This window comes from Ceraceosorus guamensis (genome assembly GCF_003144195.1).
Source record: "Ceraceosorus guamensis strain MCA 4658 unplaced genomic scaffold IE81scaffold_42, whole genome shotgun sequence".
NCBI classification, from domain to species: Eukaryota; Fungi; Basidiomycota; class Exobasidiomycetes; order Ceraceosorales; family Ceraceosoraceae; genus Ceraceosorus; species Ceraceosorus guamensis.
Window position 1 is genome coordinate 99,393 of NW_020290037.1, and position 15,314 is coordinate 114,706.

The 15,314-nt window shown below is 55.3% G+C and overlaps 6 protein-coding genes across 6 annotated transcripts; 4 read left to right on the forward strand and 2 right to left on the reverse strand.

Annotated features, from left to right (window-relative positions):
- The first annotated feature begins 253 nt into the window (after nt 1–253).
- Nucleotides 254–4,508, forward strand: IE81DRAFT_358908 (putative alpha-adaptin C). The gene is made up of 8 exons (XM_025516707.1): nt 254–550; nt 669–1,002; nt 1,091–1,907; nt 1,982–2,015; nt 2,097–2,261; nt 2,348–2,668; nt 2,742–3,922; nt 4,002–4,508. Exons 1-8 carry the CDS (start codon nt 421–423, stop codon nt 4,098–4,100), a joined length of 3,081 nt encoding a protein of 1,026 aa, XP_025368648.1. The 5' UTR covers nt 254–420; the 3' UTR covers nt 4,101–4,508.
- Nucleotides 4,175–5,312, reverse strand: IE81DRAFT_324480 (3-HAO-domain-containing protein). Its single transcript, XM_025514240.1, has 3 exons — nt 4,854–5,312; nt 4,675–4,755; nt 4,175–4,567 (listed from the first exon to the last, which is right to left on the reverse strand). The coding sequence occupies exons 1-3, from the start codon at nt 5,248–5,250 to the stop codon at nt 4,362–4,364; spliced, it is 684 nt and encodes a 227-aa protein (XP_025368649.1). The 5' UTR covers nt 5,251–5,312; the 3' UTR covers nt 4,175–4,361.
- A 331-nt stretch (nt 5,313–5,643) lies between these two features.
- IE81DRAFT_324481 (hypothetical protein) lies at nt 5,644–7,062 on the forward strand. Its single transcript, XM_025514241.1, has 2 exons — nt 5,644–6,174; nt 6,263–7,062. The coding sequence occupies exons 1-2, from the start codon at nt 5,919–5,921 to the stop codon at nt 6,961–6,963; spliced, it is 957 nt and encodes a 318-aa protein (XP_025368650.1). The 5' UTR covers nt 5,644–5,918; the 3' UTR covers nt 6,964–7,062.
- Nucleotides 6,935–9,505, reverse strand: IE81DRAFT_324482 (hypothetical protein). Its single transcript, XM_025514242.1, has 7 exons — nt 8,771–9,505; nt 8,636–8,699; nt 8,325–8,526; nt 8,059–8,247; nt 7,920–7,974; nt 7,622–7,828; nt 6,935–7,542 (listed from the first exon to the last, which is right to left on the reverse strand). Exons 1-7 carry the CDS (start codon nt 9,074–9,076, stop codon nt 7,420–7,422), a joined length of 1,146 nt encoding a protein of 381 aa, XP_025368651.1. The 5' UTR covers nt 9,077–9,505; the 3' UTR covers nt 6,935–7,419.
- A 2,723-nt stretch (nt 9,506–12,228) lies between these two features.
- IE81DRAFT_173993 (hypothetical protein) lies at nt 12,229–12,845 on the forward strand. Its single transcript, XM_025510655.1, has one exon. It carries the CDS (start codon nt 12,431–12,433, stop codon nt 12,752–12,754), a length of 324 nt encoding a protein of 107 aa, XP_025368652.1. The 5' UTR covers nt 12,229–12,430; the 3' UTR covers nt 12,755–12,845.
- A 91-nt stretch (nt 12,846–12,936) lies between these two features.
- IE81DRAFT_348300 (hypothetical protein) lies at nt 12,937–14,859 on the forward strand (the record flags this gene model as incomplete). The annotated part of the gene is made up of 2 exons (XM_025516243.1): nt 12,937–13,058; nt 13,173–14,859. The coding sequence occupies 2 exons, from the start codon at nt 12,937–12,939 to the stop codon at nt 14,857–14,859; spliced, it is 1,809 nt and encodes a 602-aa protein (XP_025368653.1).
- Between the last annotated feature and the right edge of the window lie 455 nt (nt 14,860–15,314).

A 15,314-nucleotide genomic window follows, 5' to 3' on the forward strand; every position in this document is an offset into this window, starting at 1 on the left:
GTTCAGGATCAAGGCGCAGGTCCCATCCACCACTCGCTGCTCCTCTGACCTCAAGTTCTTTGTCCCCATACACCAAAGGAACCGGCCTCGGGCACGACGCGCGATTTGCAAGCGAATTTCCTCTGCGAGCTTGCGACTAGTGCTCACGTCAGCTCTTCGCCCTTTTCATTGTGGTCTTCGAGCAGAGACGTTCGGGCATCTTGGCTCACAGCGTCCCACCCTGACCTCGATTCTGCCGAGCCTCGTGCGTTCACAGCCTCGCCACCTTCCTGGCGAAGGGGAGTCCGATTCACGACAGTGGATCGTCTCACTGCTTCCTTGTCGACTTGACCCAACGGAATATCGCCCAAACTCCACACCCGAGCTCACTCGCACACACGAAGGCAAAGCGGACAGTGCACTGTATTTGTGGGCGCCACGATGGCAAACCAAACGTCCAATATGAGGGGCCTGACCTCGTTCATTGCGGATCTCAGAGCGTGCAGGGTCCGAGAACTAGAGGAGAAGAGAATTAACAAAGAGATGGCCCACATTCGTCAGAAGTTCAAAGGTGAGCAGATGTATGCGCTGGCACTACAAAGAGATGGTGGGGCAAAGCTGCGTGCGCAGAAGGAATGATAAAGCTGATACGGCTCATCGCTCTCAATATCGTCGACGACCTCGAAAAGAGGGCGCGCTCGACGGCTACTCCCGCAAAAAATACCTGGCCAAAATTCTCTTCACATCCATCCTGGGCTACAATGTCGACATTGGACACATGGAAGCCATCAATCTGATCTCCTCCCCCAAATACTCCGAAAAGCAGATTGGCTACTTGGCCATCACGCTGCTCATGCACGAGAACTCGGATCTGATCAGGCTAGTTGTCAACTCTATCAGAAAGGATCTGGATGATCTCAACGAGATCAACAATTGCTTGGCGTTGCATGCTATCGCGAACATCGGCGGCAAGGAGATGACGGAAGCGCTGGCTGATGATGTTCATCGGCTACTGATATCCCCGTGAGCTCGCATCTTGCGCCGTCGCCCGCGCGTGAGCCGCGTCGCTCTGCTGACCACGCTGCTCGCTTTGTCGACTCTTAATATGTAGCACGTCGAAGAGCTTCGTGCGGAAAAAGGCGGCTCTGACGCTGCTGAGACTGTACAGAAAGCATCCGGAGGTCATGCCCGCGGAAGAGTGGGCGTCTCGCATTGTGGCGATCATGGACAATGAGAATCTGGGTGTTGCCCTCGCAGTCACATCCCTCGTGATGACGTTGGCTCAAGACCATCCCGAAGCGTACACGATTTCATACGCCAAGGCTGTAGATCGGCTGCACAAGATCGTCGTGGAAGAGGACTACACCAACGAATACGTGTACTACAAGGTCCCTATTCCATGGCTGCAGATCAAGTGCCTGAGGTTACTGCAGTACTACCCGCCCTCTGATGATCCCACGCTCCGCAAGACCATCAATCAAGTCCTAGAAACCATCTTGGACAATTCTCAAGAGACGCCAAAGAATGTGCAGCACAACAATGCGCAGAATGCGGTGTTATTTGAAGCGATCAACCTGGCCATTCACGTTGATACAGAATCAGCAGTCGTATCCAAAGCGAGCGTGCTACTTGGCAGATTCATCCTCTCGCGAGAGACCAATGTGCGGTACCTGGGCCTGGATACCATGGCGCACTTGGCAGCGTGCGCGGAAAGCCTGGAACCTATCAAGATGCACCAAGAGACCATCATATTGTCCCTTAAGGACAAGGATATTAGCGTCCGACGGAGAGGTTTGGATCTATTGTATAGCATGTGTGACGTGACGAACGCTAGGGTCATCGTTGCTGAGCTGCTGAGGTATCTGCAGGTGGCGGACTACGCGCTAAGGGAGGAGATGGTATTGAAGATCGCCATCTTGACCGAGAAGGTGAGCAGCGCGCGAGGCGGGCGTGCGTAGAATTGAGACTCGCAGCTGATGTGATGCGCACCTTACATGCGTAGTTTGCGACGGAGTACTCTTGGTATGTGGACACAAGTGAGTTTGGGAAGCGGCAAAGACTCTTGATAGGGCCTGGAGCCTTCTGATAGGTCGCTGAACATGCTTGGAACGCCGCAGTCCTCCAATTGATCAGTTCTGCTGGCGATCACGTGGGAGAGGAGGTATGGTTCAGAGTGATACAAATCGTCACGAACAACGAGGACGTTCAGGAGTACGCCGCCAAGCAGGTCTTCGAGTTGCTGAAGTCGCCCTCTTGCCACGAGAGCCTCGTCAAAGTGGGAGGTGGGTACCGGCTAGATTGAAGGGATGAAGGGGTGTGTCGAGAGCTGACGTGATGTGTCAAACGCTGACTGTGGTCTGATTGGCAGGCTACGTGCTTGGAGAGTTCGGCCACTTGATCGCCAATGATGACGGCTCTTCTCCGATCGAGCAATTCCACGCGCTCCACTCGCGCTCGCACCTCTGCTCTCAGCCGACCAGGGCCATCTTGCTATCGACCTATGTCAAGTGGCTCAACATCTTTCCAGAGATTAGGGAACAAGTGATGTATGTCCTCAATCGGTACAGGCACGTCTTGGACGCAGAGCTGCAGCAGCGAGCCTGCGAATACGTGGCGTTGGCACAGATGGATAATGACGACCTGCTCCAAGCCGTCTGCGAGGAGATGCCACCTTTCGCGGAAAAGTCATGTGAGCAGAAATCGCTGTCCAGTGGGCTGCTGCTAGGTTGCTGATAGGTCCGGTTCTTCCGTTTTGCTGGCAGCGCTACTACTGACACGTCTGCAGCGCAAGCATGGGGACACGGGAGATAAGCGGACTTGGATCATTGGAGGCAAGGAAGTAAATCGAGAGCGCGAGCAAGCTCGAGAAGCGAGCAAGCAAAAGGGTCTCGCGAACGGCGGGGCCATGCCGACAGGGCCAGCGACGACGATCATTCCTAGCAACGCCAGACCCGATCTTGTTACTGCAGGAGCCAACGAGAACCACGCCACCTATAATGGTGGTTCAGGAGGGCAGGACGATATTTTAGCTGGTTTGCAAGGATTAGACTTGAGTAGTGGCAACACCGCTCTCATCTCTGCTGGCAGCAATAGTGAAGCAGCCAGCAACCCTGTGGCAGCTGGTCAACCACTCTTGAGCATTGGAACAAACGGACGCATCTCTTCTGCAGGCGTTGTGGACTCACCGACGACAGCATCTCCCATCACTCCCCGAACGCCCTCATCCGCCACTGCGAATAAATCCCTTGCAGCTCAGCAGACGACGGTCACTGCGGCTCCATCCTTGACACCGGGTTGGAGCAGGAACTTCAACAGGCTGTGCTTCGTCAATGAAGGCGTGCTCTTTGAGGATCACTCGCTGCAGATTGGTATCAAGAGCACCTACACAGGGTCGAGTGGCAAGATCTCGCTGTTCTTTGGCAACAAGCTTTCTGTGGGCTTCTCTTCGCTCACCGTGGTTATCCGGTCTCAGCAACCGGAAGCTTTGAGCGTCGTGGCCCCAAAATTACCCGCCAACACGCTAGGAGCCGGAACACAAGTGCAACACGACGTCGAGCTGGAGTGTCTGGATTTTTTCAGCAAGCCTCCGTTATTGAGGGTGGCATACTTAGCAGGCAGCATGCAAGAAATCCAGCTGCGCTTGCCCTGCATCCTCACCAAATTTGTGCAGCCCGTGCAGCTGGACTCTACAAACTTCTTCGAGAGGTGGAAACAGATTGGAGCAGCTCCTAGAGAAGCGCAAAAGATCTTTGCATTCAAGTTGACTAGCGCTGGAGAAATTGATGTCAAGCGGAACAAAAAAGTCGTCGCGGGGGCGAATGTGGCCGTTTTGGAGAATATCGATCCGAACCCTAATAACATCGTCGCGGCCGGCGTGCTCCACATGGCTCATGCAGGAAAGGTGGGCTGTTTGCTCAGATCTGAACCAAACAAGGAAGCCAAGGTGAGGAGTGGGACGCGCGTGCTAGATGGTATTCAGAGCTGAAGCTCATCGCTGACCGATGCTCCGGACACTCCGACAGCTTTGCCGTTTGACCATCAGGACCACCAATGATGTTGTCTCTGCAGAGCTGCTGAGGCTGTTCACTGCTGTGCTTGCCATAGACGCGCAAGACATCTGATGACAGTTCGAGACGGACACTCGCCTTCTACGCGTCCTTGGTCTTGGCGTTCACTTGCTAATCCTACACGCCCACCGACTCCTTGCAATTGATCTGAATATGTATAATGCGATGTCCGTTCTGCCACCGGGTGAATAATGATACATGGACAAACTCAAGCTGCCAAGGCGCAGGTGAGATGCTTGCGCAAGCACTCGTGCACGATGCTCCGGGGCCAAGAGTGGATTCGCATCGCGAGGCATCAAAGCACAGCGCGACGTTTCAGGCCTCGAGCGCACCGATGAGTTCCCTCACTCCCACGACTTTTCCGCACTCTTTGCACGTCCTCTCTTGGTCGCTAGACGAAGCCCAAGCTTGAATGACGGGCTTGAGCTGCGTGCCTAGATCCGTGCAGAGGAAGCGAGATTCCTTGACGATGTGTGGCGAAGGATGAGCGGAGATGTTTGGGCAGTACCACCTCATTGCGTCTTTTGTCGGGAGGGGGTCCAGAGATCATCAGTCAGTGGGGCGCGCAGATGCGACGAGCGCGGTCATGGGGGCAGGCAACTTGATGCGTGTGGGCAGCTCAGCTCACCTTCGAGGGCTTCCGGTCTTGTACGCTCCACGACCAGACCAATGGTATTTGCGAAGCGCACAGGAGAGTGTGGCGTGTTCGCTGCCAGTGAGAAGAGGAGTGTGCAGCATGAGCGAGTTTGCGTTGCCTGCAAGATTGTCGCTCCATTCGCACTCCCGTGCGTTGGGAGCACGACTCACCAGGAAGCATGAACATTTCTCCCTCTGCGATCCTCACATCCTTGAAAATGCCATCTTCTACAATCTTCAACAACATGGCCCCCTTGTACTGATAAAAGAATTCCTCGGTGGGCTGATAGTGATAATCTGACCTGGCATTTGGTCCTCCCACTGCCATCACTGTGTAGTCTTGAGACTTGTACAGACAAAAGTTGCCCACGGGAGGGGCTAGCAGGTGCTCATTCTCTGAAATCCACTTGGGAAAGTTGAGCGGAGCGGGTACCATGGTCGCGGGATGTGTTGGATGGCTGAAACTGCGGGAAGACTCGTGAGTGGCGGGTGTGGCAGCGAGCCAGAGGATGCAGGGAGAGGCTGTGGTGGAGTTGAAGAAGGTGATTCTGAGACAATCCGCAGCCATGGACGGAATGCACAACCTGCTGGACCCTCTGTCAGCTCACCCTTCCTCTTCCACTCTTTCTGTTGTGTGAAACCCGCGCCTGATCTTCACATTGATTACTGATTCACCTCCACCATTTTCGATTCATTCGCTCATCCTCGGCAGCACCAGCTCGATACGGCCGATCGGCCCTCGTGGGTGTCGGACGAGGATTCATTCAAATCACTGTATCACGTGAATGCTGCAGCAGCCAGACGCTAGACAGGCAAAGTCGACCGGCCGCGGTGACCGCGGAGTTTGTAGGGAAGGAGCGCTGCTGCTTGCCTACCTCACATATGCGCCCACGTGGCTCTTCCGGACGTTCAGAATATTGAATTCAGAGTCGTCGAAATCACGAATAACCCTCTGGCCATTCAGTGATTCACCATGCTTGCAAGACTACTACCGGTTCAACTCTCGGCAGGGGCTTTTGAAGCCCAGCACGACAAACGACTCGTAAAGAGTCTTGCACTCACGCTCCGAAGCGTCCTCAGACCATCCTCGTAATCGACTGGCCTCTCTGTGCCGTGACTCTCAACCTGGCCAGAGTCTAAACTGTGCTTCTTCTACCACGACCACGTCGCGAGCGCTTCTTGATCTTGCACCCACAGGCACCTTCCATTAGACGCGCAAGCGCAGTGTAGTCGGCTATGACGACCTCAGCCAATCGGACGAGGGCCATCTCCCTCTACCGCGGAGTGCTGCAAGCAGCTCGTCAAACCTTTATGGGTGACCAAGCGACAAATCAAGCATGGAGATCGCACATGAGAACACACTTTCGATCCGCAAAGGAAGAACAGGATGCGGAAAAGTTGGAAATGTTTTTCAAAGAGGCGGAAGATATCGTCAGAGTTCTGAAGAGCAATGTGGTGCAGGGCGCTTGGAGGGATGAAAGCCAGGCTTACCGTGAGCGTCTTGCAAATGCTTGTGAACAGCGAGGCTGGGCTATGCGCGCATGTATGCTGATGCCGCGACCCTGTCTCTTCCCAATCAGGGCTGCGCATGACTTCGGACACCGAGTTGGGATCTTACGAAGCGACAAAAGCGGGAAGAGAAGCTCAAATGGAGGCGCTGCGAGCGGCAAAGGGTACCATGGACAAAGCGCAGAAGTGCTCAAGCTCAGCATCGTCCAGCAACTCCTCTCGCACTTCTCGTCGACCCTTTTCCACTTCTTGCTCCTCTCCATTGCGCGCCCCAGCAACTTCTACCGCGACTTCGTCCTTCGCTCGAGCATTTTCGACATCTTCGAGAGCTCTCGAACTGCCTTACAAAAAGGGATCCGCTCCACCTCTTCCTCGACCCGTGCCCAAATTCCCATCCACCATCATCCTCTCTGACGGATCCTCTATTCGTCTCACCACCACCTCTCCACGTTCTCTGCAGCGTCTAACTCGGGATCCGACCAATCATCCATTGTGGAATCCCAGCATGGAAAGAAGAGGAGGCGCGGGCGACGAAGACGAGAGCGGTCGTCTCAGCAGATTCAGAAAGAGGTTTCAAAACTTGGATCAGGCGACGCCTCAGGCAAGCAGTGGCGCTGGTGCTGGTGTCGAAGCTGGAGCTACGGCGCCGGCGCCGGCGCCGGCTCGCAAAAGTCAACAGTGGGACCAGAGCGATCTGGAATGGATGAGCGGCGGCAGAGAGGCCAGAGCGGGATCTGCAGTTGTGGAGAAAAGGACAAAGGGCAAAAAGTGAAGGAGACGATCATGCTGCAGTCCCAATTTGTTTGTGCCAGGCTTCCCTCGAAGCACATGCACGTGCACCTTTACAATGACATGCTTGCTGTACTCAGCCAGTTCGATGGTATGCTAGAGATGCCTAGATCAGATTGGAGCCCGGCGGGCACTCGTCAGCCCCGCCACCACGATAGGTGCTCATATCGTCTTCGCGCGGGTGAGGTAAGATTCATGTATGCCTGTTGCAGCAGTGACAATTCGTCGAAAAAAAAAGAGAGCAAAAAGACAAGACGTCGCAGCAACGACGTGTCACCAAGATGTGGGGGGCATCCATGCCCGAGAGGAGGTTCAGATGGAAATGCGACCTTGGTGTTCAACAGCAGATAGAAATGTTCGATGAGCGCAAAAGTCCACTCAAACCTTCCGATGTCCAACGCAAAGCTCAAGGGCAGCAGCATGCAGGGGCGGCACAGCATCACTTCTCATCCTTGTCATCCCCGCCCTCTTCCTTCTTCTTCTTGCTCTCTTCCTCTTTCTTCTTCTTTTCCTCTTCTTCCTTCCGCTTCCGCTCCTCTTCCTCTCTCTTGGGATTTCGAATCTAGAAAGAGAGAGTGCCCGGCAAAAGACGATGAGCTCATTGCTACTCATGCTGCAGCCATCACACACGGTCCGCGCACCTTTACGTATCCGTCATCGCCCTCATCAGCGCTTTCAGCTTGCACATCACCCGACACTTTGCCCTCGAATTGCGGTCCCGAAAGGTCTCCCTCGGCCTTCTTCTCCACCAGCTTGGGCACCTCCTTTCCTTGAGCCTCGACCAGCTTCTTTAACTTTTCACCAGCTCCTTTAGACGACGTGGCGGATTTGTCCACATTGTAGTAGTTCTATCGTCGGTACAAACCAGTCCACAAAATCAATCAAATGATCGCGACATGTTTGCCGACTTTTGACCGATCAGGGCGTAGCACCACTCACAGTGCCTGCCAGAGTGGCAATGATGCTCGTACCGACAGCAGCAGTGAGCCAAAAACTGCACACAAGGAATTTGACAGCAAGGTCTGCTCGTGAGCTGCGTAGGCCTCCTTTCTGATTCTCTGCTCCTCTCTTCACTCACCGGTAGGAAGAGTACCACTTGGGTGCCCAACCAGCAGTCGTCGCTCTCAGGTCGATGAACCAGCTAACGACGTACGCCCCGAACTGCGAGACGAGGGCGAGTTCGGGGCTCAAGGCGAGCGAAGGCCAGCCAATGACCAGCGGTACAATGCCGAGGATGTATCGACGATTTCCAAGCTGACCTCCGTACCTGGCGAAAGCCATGCGCTTCAGCACCAGATGGGCAGCGTTTGAGTTCGCTTGCACGGCTTGCTCGGTCAAACTCACTTGGAGAATTCAAAGCCCCAATGGATGGCTCCCAAGAAGGACAGGATGATGGCTCCGTAGGAAATTTGAACGTTTTGCGCGTGCAAGAGGAGAGCTGATGCGGTCTCGTAGTCGATGTGCGTGTCCATGCCGTTCGCTACCAGATTCGTCTGTCTGGCCAAGTACACACTGGCTCCGGCAGTCGAGATGTAAGGCAGCACACCTGGGCGAGGCGGGCGACAAGAGCGTGTCAGCTTTCTTCGGCACGCGAACAATCCGCCTTCGCTTGAAGTCTAGGGGGCGGCATACCAGAGAGCGAGTCGGGGACTTACCAGCAGCACCCCAGAGAAGCGCTGGTCTTGGAACAGCTTGGAACATTTCTGACGAGACGGAGCGCTGAATTTTGCAAGAGGAGAAGGTCGCATCAGTACAGGATGTAAGCTCTCGCAGGCACGGCCTTGACTCACAGCATCGCCCAAAAGGTCCGCAGCACCACTGGGAGAGCTGTCTGGGCCTTCGTTGGAAGATCCAGCTCCACTGCCCGGACTACCGGCAACGGCAGATTCGATGGAGCTCTTCACCTGACCCGCTTCCTCTTTCACATTCTTGACTGTATGCTTCCAATTGTCGGACGCTGGCTTGCCAGACTGAGCGTTGGCAGCTAGTGCCTTGGACGAGGTGCTCAGGATACGGGCAGGTGGGGAGACGCGTAGGAGAGGGAATTGATGAAAGGTGCTTGCTCGGACTGCACGAGCGCCCGGCCCTCGAATCATCGTTTTGGCTGCGAGAGGAAGCATCTTGAAAGATTGCCTCGAGCGTATCGAGAAAGTGCCTTCTGCACGTGATTATCCTGGAAGCAGGGCGAACAGCTTGTCGCTTCGTAGATCGGCAAAAACTTGACCAAGAGGATGCTTCCCAAAGAGACCAAATTGGACGTACCTGAAAGTGGTGAAGGTATTGAGGCAGGGATACGCACACGCGATGCTCTTCTCCACTCTTGAGTTGGGAAGCTTCTCAAGCAGCAGCAGTGTAGAGCGAGGGGGAGAAGCCGTTATCAGCTTTGATCGCCTTCTTCTCCACACGGCCGTTCAGCTCGCATGCGCATGTGCTGGCTGCTTCGTCACAAATCGTGAGTCCCAAATCCCAACACATGATCAGCGGCAATCGTGAATTCAGAATCGTGAATCAGAGCGGCGAGAGTCGAGTCGTGGGGTTTGTATCACGCATGCGTGCAGGGTAGGGTGCATATATGTCTGTGCATGGGAAGCCTTGCTGCACGGCTCAATCGCTCGATCTGTCACGACGTAGCTGCGTCATCATGCCGTAGCATTCGCGTGCGGCTTGATTTCTTGGTTGCATCGCATGCATGCTGGTGGGGTCTGCCGCCACGCCAGTCGTGAGTCTGAGTCCCTATACGGTGGATGGATGCCATTTCGATTCAAGATTACGGGCACGATGCTCACCTCGTATTCACAAGTCACGAGAGAAATTTGTCTTGTTCAAGGGCAAGCAAGCGATGATCCGACTCTTGCAACATCAATCGTGAGTCGAGGTCTCAATCACTGCATCACAACTAAGAAGCACGATCCGCAAACATGCGATTGCTTACCCTACACCTTTGTAGCAACGCTACATCACTCGTGAGGATGACTTTTGGTGTCTAATGATTCTGGTCGCGACCGTCATTCACGTAGGTACATGCTCGCAGCAGTCAACAGTCTACGAGTCAAGTGTGTCAAGTCAACCTGCCTATGTGGCTGGTAGCCTGCAGACCAACTACACGTGATTCACGTCCGTCAATCAAGACCGCTCTGAGCTGCATGGAATCCTGGTCTCTGAGCAACTGAGCTTCGATGCAGCATTGCGAATGGGAGCCGAAAGTATGCGTTCGATCAAAAAAGTATTCGAGCGCTGGCTTGCGCCTCCAAAGGAGTATTCGCCGTTCAAGCAGGAGTGATGATCCGATGCTTTGATGGAGCTTAGCAGCAAGGGATTTTCCTTTCAGCGAATGTAGACTCGAGACTCGTGACACTTTGCTGCACGGGACCGTCGAGCGATTTTTGTGCCTTGTGATTGGAACGCATCGAGGCCGCTTGCAAGATTGAAGATTGCGAGCAGTCAGAAAGCAGAGCGCCATCGCTCGTCGACAAGTCGTACACACTTGCGTTGCAGCAGTGAGTAGCGGGGTCGTCCGAAAAAAACCCCTTGGCCTGTCACCTCCGCATGTTGGGCTGGCCTTTGCCACTCTGCAAGAATCAACGAGGGGGAATCAGCGTTGGTGCTGCTTCTTGGATTTTCGGCGCTGCACACAAAGAACACCTTGCCTAATTGCACCTGCCGCAGACGCCAAGCTCCACCAGCCGTGGAATCGAGCGAGCTGCTTGGCAGCCGAAGTCAAGTGTAGTCGTATCTAGAAGCGCTGAGATCTTGCCGTTGTGGGCCCCATAGACTAGGAGAGTGTGCAGTCCAAAGTAAGGAAACGTGCGCACCCGCTATGCATATTCCTGACCAATCATTCCTCAGGCTCATCAATCGTGACTCGTGACCGACCCCATTCGTGATTCGTGGCTCGCGATTTGCGTCTGATTTCTGTTGTATCTTCGAAGTCGTGAGTCTGGAGGAGCTTTCTCGCCTCCTCTTCTGTCTGGAACATTTCTTCGTTCTGGGGGGGGACGGCCTTCGTAATCATCCCCCCTCGCGCCTGGATGGGTGATCGGGGCAGTGTGCGGGCGAGCATCCTTGGATCATTGATTGCAGCCCAATTGTGCATACGCGGCAGGAGAAGCTTAAGGAGGGTCCTGAGGAGCGAGGAGGACCCTCTCTGCGCCGCTCACACGCTGCAACAGCCCGAGTCGGCATCAAATTAGCGGCCCTGCGTACGCACCTACACCTAGCGGAGCATCAGCGTTCACTCCGACTCGACGAGCCGAGCCATGGGAGCCGGCCGCGGGCAGAGTTTACTCTTCAAATTGCAGAAAGAATCGCACGCTAGTCCACCCTCGGGTGGAAGGGAAGAAAATAAGGCTGCTTCGGCGTATTTAGAGAATCGTGAGGATGGTCTAGCGCAGGCAGGCGGTGCTACAGAAGAAGCAGCGACGCAGTCGGGAGCAATTTGCTGCGTTCGCAGCACAACAGTCGTGAGTCCACTCTCGCCTCGCTCTTCCCTCATCAATACAACATTCGTAATTGTGGGTACACTGGAGAATCACCAACGCACTCATCATGATCAGTCGTGAGTGACCATGTACACACGACTCACGACTGTGACTGTGACCACTCGTCGCGGTGTTCGACTTTGGGAGCCTGAGGACACGCGCAGGACGCTTCGCAGCAGCAGCGCAAAGAGCGCAATAAAAGGCCATATGCGCGCGGGTCGGAGTTGGCAGCTGCTGCAGCTGCATGCATGGGACAAGCGGGCCGGCGAGAGGGGAACTGCATGCTATAGCTGCTGGTGGGCGTCCACAGCATCCACGCAATCACCATCACTTGCCCAGCAGCTACCGGTGCATGCATGCTCACGATCGAGTACCGGTGCAGTCAAAGTGCAACAACGTTCTTGCTCCTTCATATACTAATCACGACCTGTAGGTGCTGCATGTGTAGCTGCATGCTGCGCTGTTGACTACTGAGGCGGATGCGATCCGGGGAAGGCCACGCACTGCACACTCACGACTGCATGGTGAACGTACACGCGATAGTCGTGAGTTAGGCTTGCCCTATATGCACTCGTGACTGCACAGCGTTCCTAGCTGAGACACGCACGGCTTGGTCTTCCTGCGCGGAACCCATTCCTTTCCCAGGTCTATCGGTGGCTGGCCGTTGTCTCACCGTAGACGTGCGGCCCATCCACTCAGAATAAGCGTCCATTCCTGATTACATATCGGGTCCAGCCTACAGCGGGCCACTCGTGGGTCGTGCACGGACGCTCGTGGCTACGAAAATTGCCGTGGTGTTGTGCCCCGTCGAGACGAAATCTTTGAATGTCAATCCACGAATCATGGCGGGGAGGGGACACTCACGATCTTGGCTTTCCGCAAGCGTGTGCCGTGCCGCACGGGTGGACCACCTATGAGCGACAATCCCAATCAAATCACAATTTTGAATGGTGAATATGAGTGAGGCCGTGCATGGGTCTCGGCTCTTCGCCGCGTCACTCTTTCTTGCTGCTCTTCTCGCTCAAATGCACGCTTCGCATGAACCAAGCTATCGTGTGGCGCCCATGTTCGCAGTCTACCGGTACACTGCACCAAGCATATATATATAGTCACAGTCTGCTGAGTACAGTACAGTACGCCCCTGCTGAAACGCAGAAACGCATGCAGAGGCACTCACCCTCGCCCTTTGGCCCGCTGCTCCACTCAACGCACAGCACATTCGGTGCTTGCCTTTCAAAATCGGCCATTTGTTCCGCCTCTGCCCATTCGATCGCATTGTCGACAATGTACTTCTGACGGTCGCTCTCACCATCCCGACCAGAACTTGCTCTGTCACCATTTCCTTCTTCTTCGATCCATCTCTGCCAGCTGTCCTGCCTGCCACAAGTCGAGCCACCAGAAGCAGAGTCACAAGTGCGTCTCTGCGTCTGCGAGACGAGCCCTGCCCTTCTCGATAGAAGAGAGCGACCGAGTGCAACATGACGTCTATGCTTGGTCACGTCCGCAATGCTGCTACCTCGAGAACCAAAGTCAAGGATCACCAGTGCAATGTTGGCTATCCCATCACCGTGCACACGAGTGCTACAGCTGTAGATGTTGGGTGAGTGCTCTCGATCGCGCAACATCCGCAACATCCGACCTTGCCGCCTGAAAGAAGCACGTGGATCAGACTTTGGCTCTGACACTTTCTCTGGCTGCTCCGCTTCGACGATAGAAATGTCCGGGATCCTTTGCCAGTTGGAGCCTGGGCGCTGCACTTTGGGGCTGGCCACCCCTTGAACGGCAGCGGACCAGTGATACCCGCATCAGAGCAGTACGCGTCTCCATACCAGACGACAAGCAGCGTGTCGGTGGGATCGGTCTCGCGCAGAGCTGAGCTCGTCTCGGCCATCGAAGCTCTGGTAGCCATCAAAGACTTTTACGGCGGAGATGGCGTCCGTGGGGTGTGTGCGCACGTCTACACCGACAGTATCTATGTCGCCAAGCTTTGGGGAGAATGGCTCGAGATGTGGGAGCGCAACGGTTGGCCTGGCGAAGGTGAAGAGCCCGAACCCACAGTTCCGATCCAAGATCGACGGCCCACGGCGCCCGGCTTGAGGGATAGCGGCATTGCGATGAGCAACAGCTCTCACGGTAGTCCAGCCTCGAGAACTTCAAATCTCCCTTCGGTCGGTGGACCATCGCGAGCAAGGTCTTACAGTCGCCAGAGTGCGAAAGGTGTCGGCAGTATCAAGGCGGCATCGTCCATCATGTCTGCCAACTCCGATGTGAGCATTTCAATGAGCTCACCCCATTTGTTCACTGCGAGAGGCAGGCCTTTTGACGAGGATCTTATGCGGGAGCTGGCCGAGCTGAGGGAGTATTTCGGCGAGCTGCAAAGGTGCGGCAAGGGTGGCTGTTACTTTTACGCTGCCTCTCGCGGGGAGAGTCCTGCCTGGAACCTTTCTAGAGAATTGGCTAGGCAGTCTGGAGCAGAAGTCTTACGTACCGCGGGGCAAAGCAGAAGGAGAAGGCCAACGAAGGGCAGCAATGGCGACAAGCCGCCCAGCATATTGAGCCAGACATCTAGAACAAGCCGAACGAGCAGGAGCGCCCCTGTTTCGAGAAGCGGTATGGTCACCAGCACTTCCTGGAGATCAGACAGCGGCACCGTTCCCGACGTTCCAGCCATTCCAAGCAGACACGCGCAGCGCAGCTCTCGAGTCCCCGATCTACCAGCCTGCGAAGCGTCGCCTACAATGTCCATCCATTCGGATCCCTCTTCGCAGTCTCCCAATGCTTCCGTCTCGGCCACCAACTCGTCCGAGGGCAGGATCACGTCCAGCCACTCTAACACTGGCATCAGCGCAGCAGCGCCAATCAGAGGCGCTCTCAAGAACGGAGCGACCCGCAGCTCCGGCGACCTCAGACAGAGCGAGTCCAACGGATCAAGGCAGGACACCAAGAACAGACATGTGGCACGATTCTCAGCAGTGTCGCCTGTGCCAGAGAGTCCCGCTCCTAGAGCCGTCGATCTTCCGGGGGAGATGTCTGCGCAACCTTCAGGCTACCAACCCCACAAGAGCGGACCTCGGACTTCTCGGAGGGTTTCGCACTACGCTACCAAAGAAGAAGCTAGCGAGGAGCTGGACCGACACTACGTCCGGAGGACGGACAACAGACTGCCGGCGGCGGCAGAGGCTGCTGGCTGGTCCACCGAGCAGATAGACAGTGATGAGAGCGACATTCGACATTCGGGACCCGAATCGCACGAAGCTAGGCAGCTCAAACCCGAACGGCACTTGAAGCCGGATGATGTTGCGCAACCTGGGAATCACGAGAGGCAAACGATTGCTCAGCTGGAGAGAGAACCAAAGAAGAAGGGCTTCTTGAGTCGGCTCAGATTCAAGATCAAGGCGTGACACTCTGCGAGATGCGCCTAATTTGCCGTGGTGTCCACCACGAGTTGTCCCTCTCTCACCGCACTTCCATGACGCTGCCGTTTCACGCTGCACTGGGCCCCCGGATCAGAGCGTTGTCGCCCGCTTTCGCACGGACACTAGCTCCACGAGCACATGCGCGGCGTCCATTCTTTCTTCAATTGCCCATTTCTGCACGCGTATCACACGAGTTCTGCATATCGATTCCTGTCACCGGTCGCGCTCCGCAGCGCTTGAATGCTTCCAGCGAGCTTGTCGCGGCAGGATCCGATTTTTCGAGGCCGTCGGGCACGGCTAGCTTCGACGTGCTGTGAAGTCGTGGGCTTGCGAGGAGCTGCAAGCTGTCACCTCACCAAGTCAAAAGAGTCAAGAGGTTCGGGTGGCATTTTTCGTGCGCCAAGGATCACGTGAATGATAGTCGGCAAAAGTTCGGGATG

Bases quoted from the DNA above. Each gene is read 5' to 3' on its own strand.
- IE81DRAFT_324480 (XM_025514240.1), bottom strand. From the start codon at position 5,250: ATGGCTGCGGATTGTCTCAGAATCACCTTCTTCAACTCCACCACAGCC. The intron at 4,756-4,853 runs GTGAGTCGTGCT...TCTCACTGGCAG, and splicing joins AGAAATGTTCATGCTTCCTG to CGAACACGCCACACTCTCCT. The intron at 4,568-4,674 runs GTGAGCTGAGCT...TCCCGACAAAAG, and splicing joins AAGACCGGAAGCCCTCGAAG to ACGCAATGAGGTGGTACTGC.
- IE81DRAFT_324482 (XM_025514242.1), bottom strand. From the start codon at position 9,076: ATGATTCGAGGGCCGGGCGCTCGTGCAGTCCGAGCAAGCACCTTTCAT. The intron at 8,700-8,770 runs GTGAGTCAAGGC...TGCAAAATTCAG, and splicing joins CGGACCTTTTGGGCGATGCT to CGCTCCGTCTCGTCAGAAAT. The intron at 8,527-8,635 runs GTAAGTCCCCGA...CGCCTCGCCCAG, and splicing joins GCTTCTCTGGGGTGCTGCTG to GTGTGCTGCCTTACATCTCG.
- IE81DRAFT_358908 (XM_025516707.1), top strand. From the start codon at position 421: ATGGCAAACCAAACGTCCAATATGAGGGGCCTGACCTCGTTCATTGCG. The intron at 2,262-2,347 runs GTGGGTACCGGC...TCTGATTGGCAG, and splicing joins GAGCCTCGTCAAAGTGGGAG to GCTACGTGCTTGGAGAGTTC. The intron at 3,923-4,001 runs GTGAGGAGTGGG...ACACTCCGACAG, and splicing joins AACCAAACAAGGAAGCCAAG to CTTTGCCGTTTGACCATCAG.
- IE81DRAFT_324481 (XM_025514241.1), top strand. From the start codon at position 5,919: ATGACGACCTCAGCCAATCGGACGAGGGCCATCTCCCTCTACCGCGGA. The intron at 6,175-6,262 runs GTGAGCGTCTTG...CTTCCCAATCAG, and splicing joins GGATGAAAGCCAGGCTTACC to GGCTGCGCATGACTTCGGAC.
- IE81DRAFT_173993 (XM_025510655.1), top strand. From the start codon at position 12,431: ATGGGTCTCGGCTCTTCGCCGCGTCACTCTTTCTTGCTGCTCTTCTCG.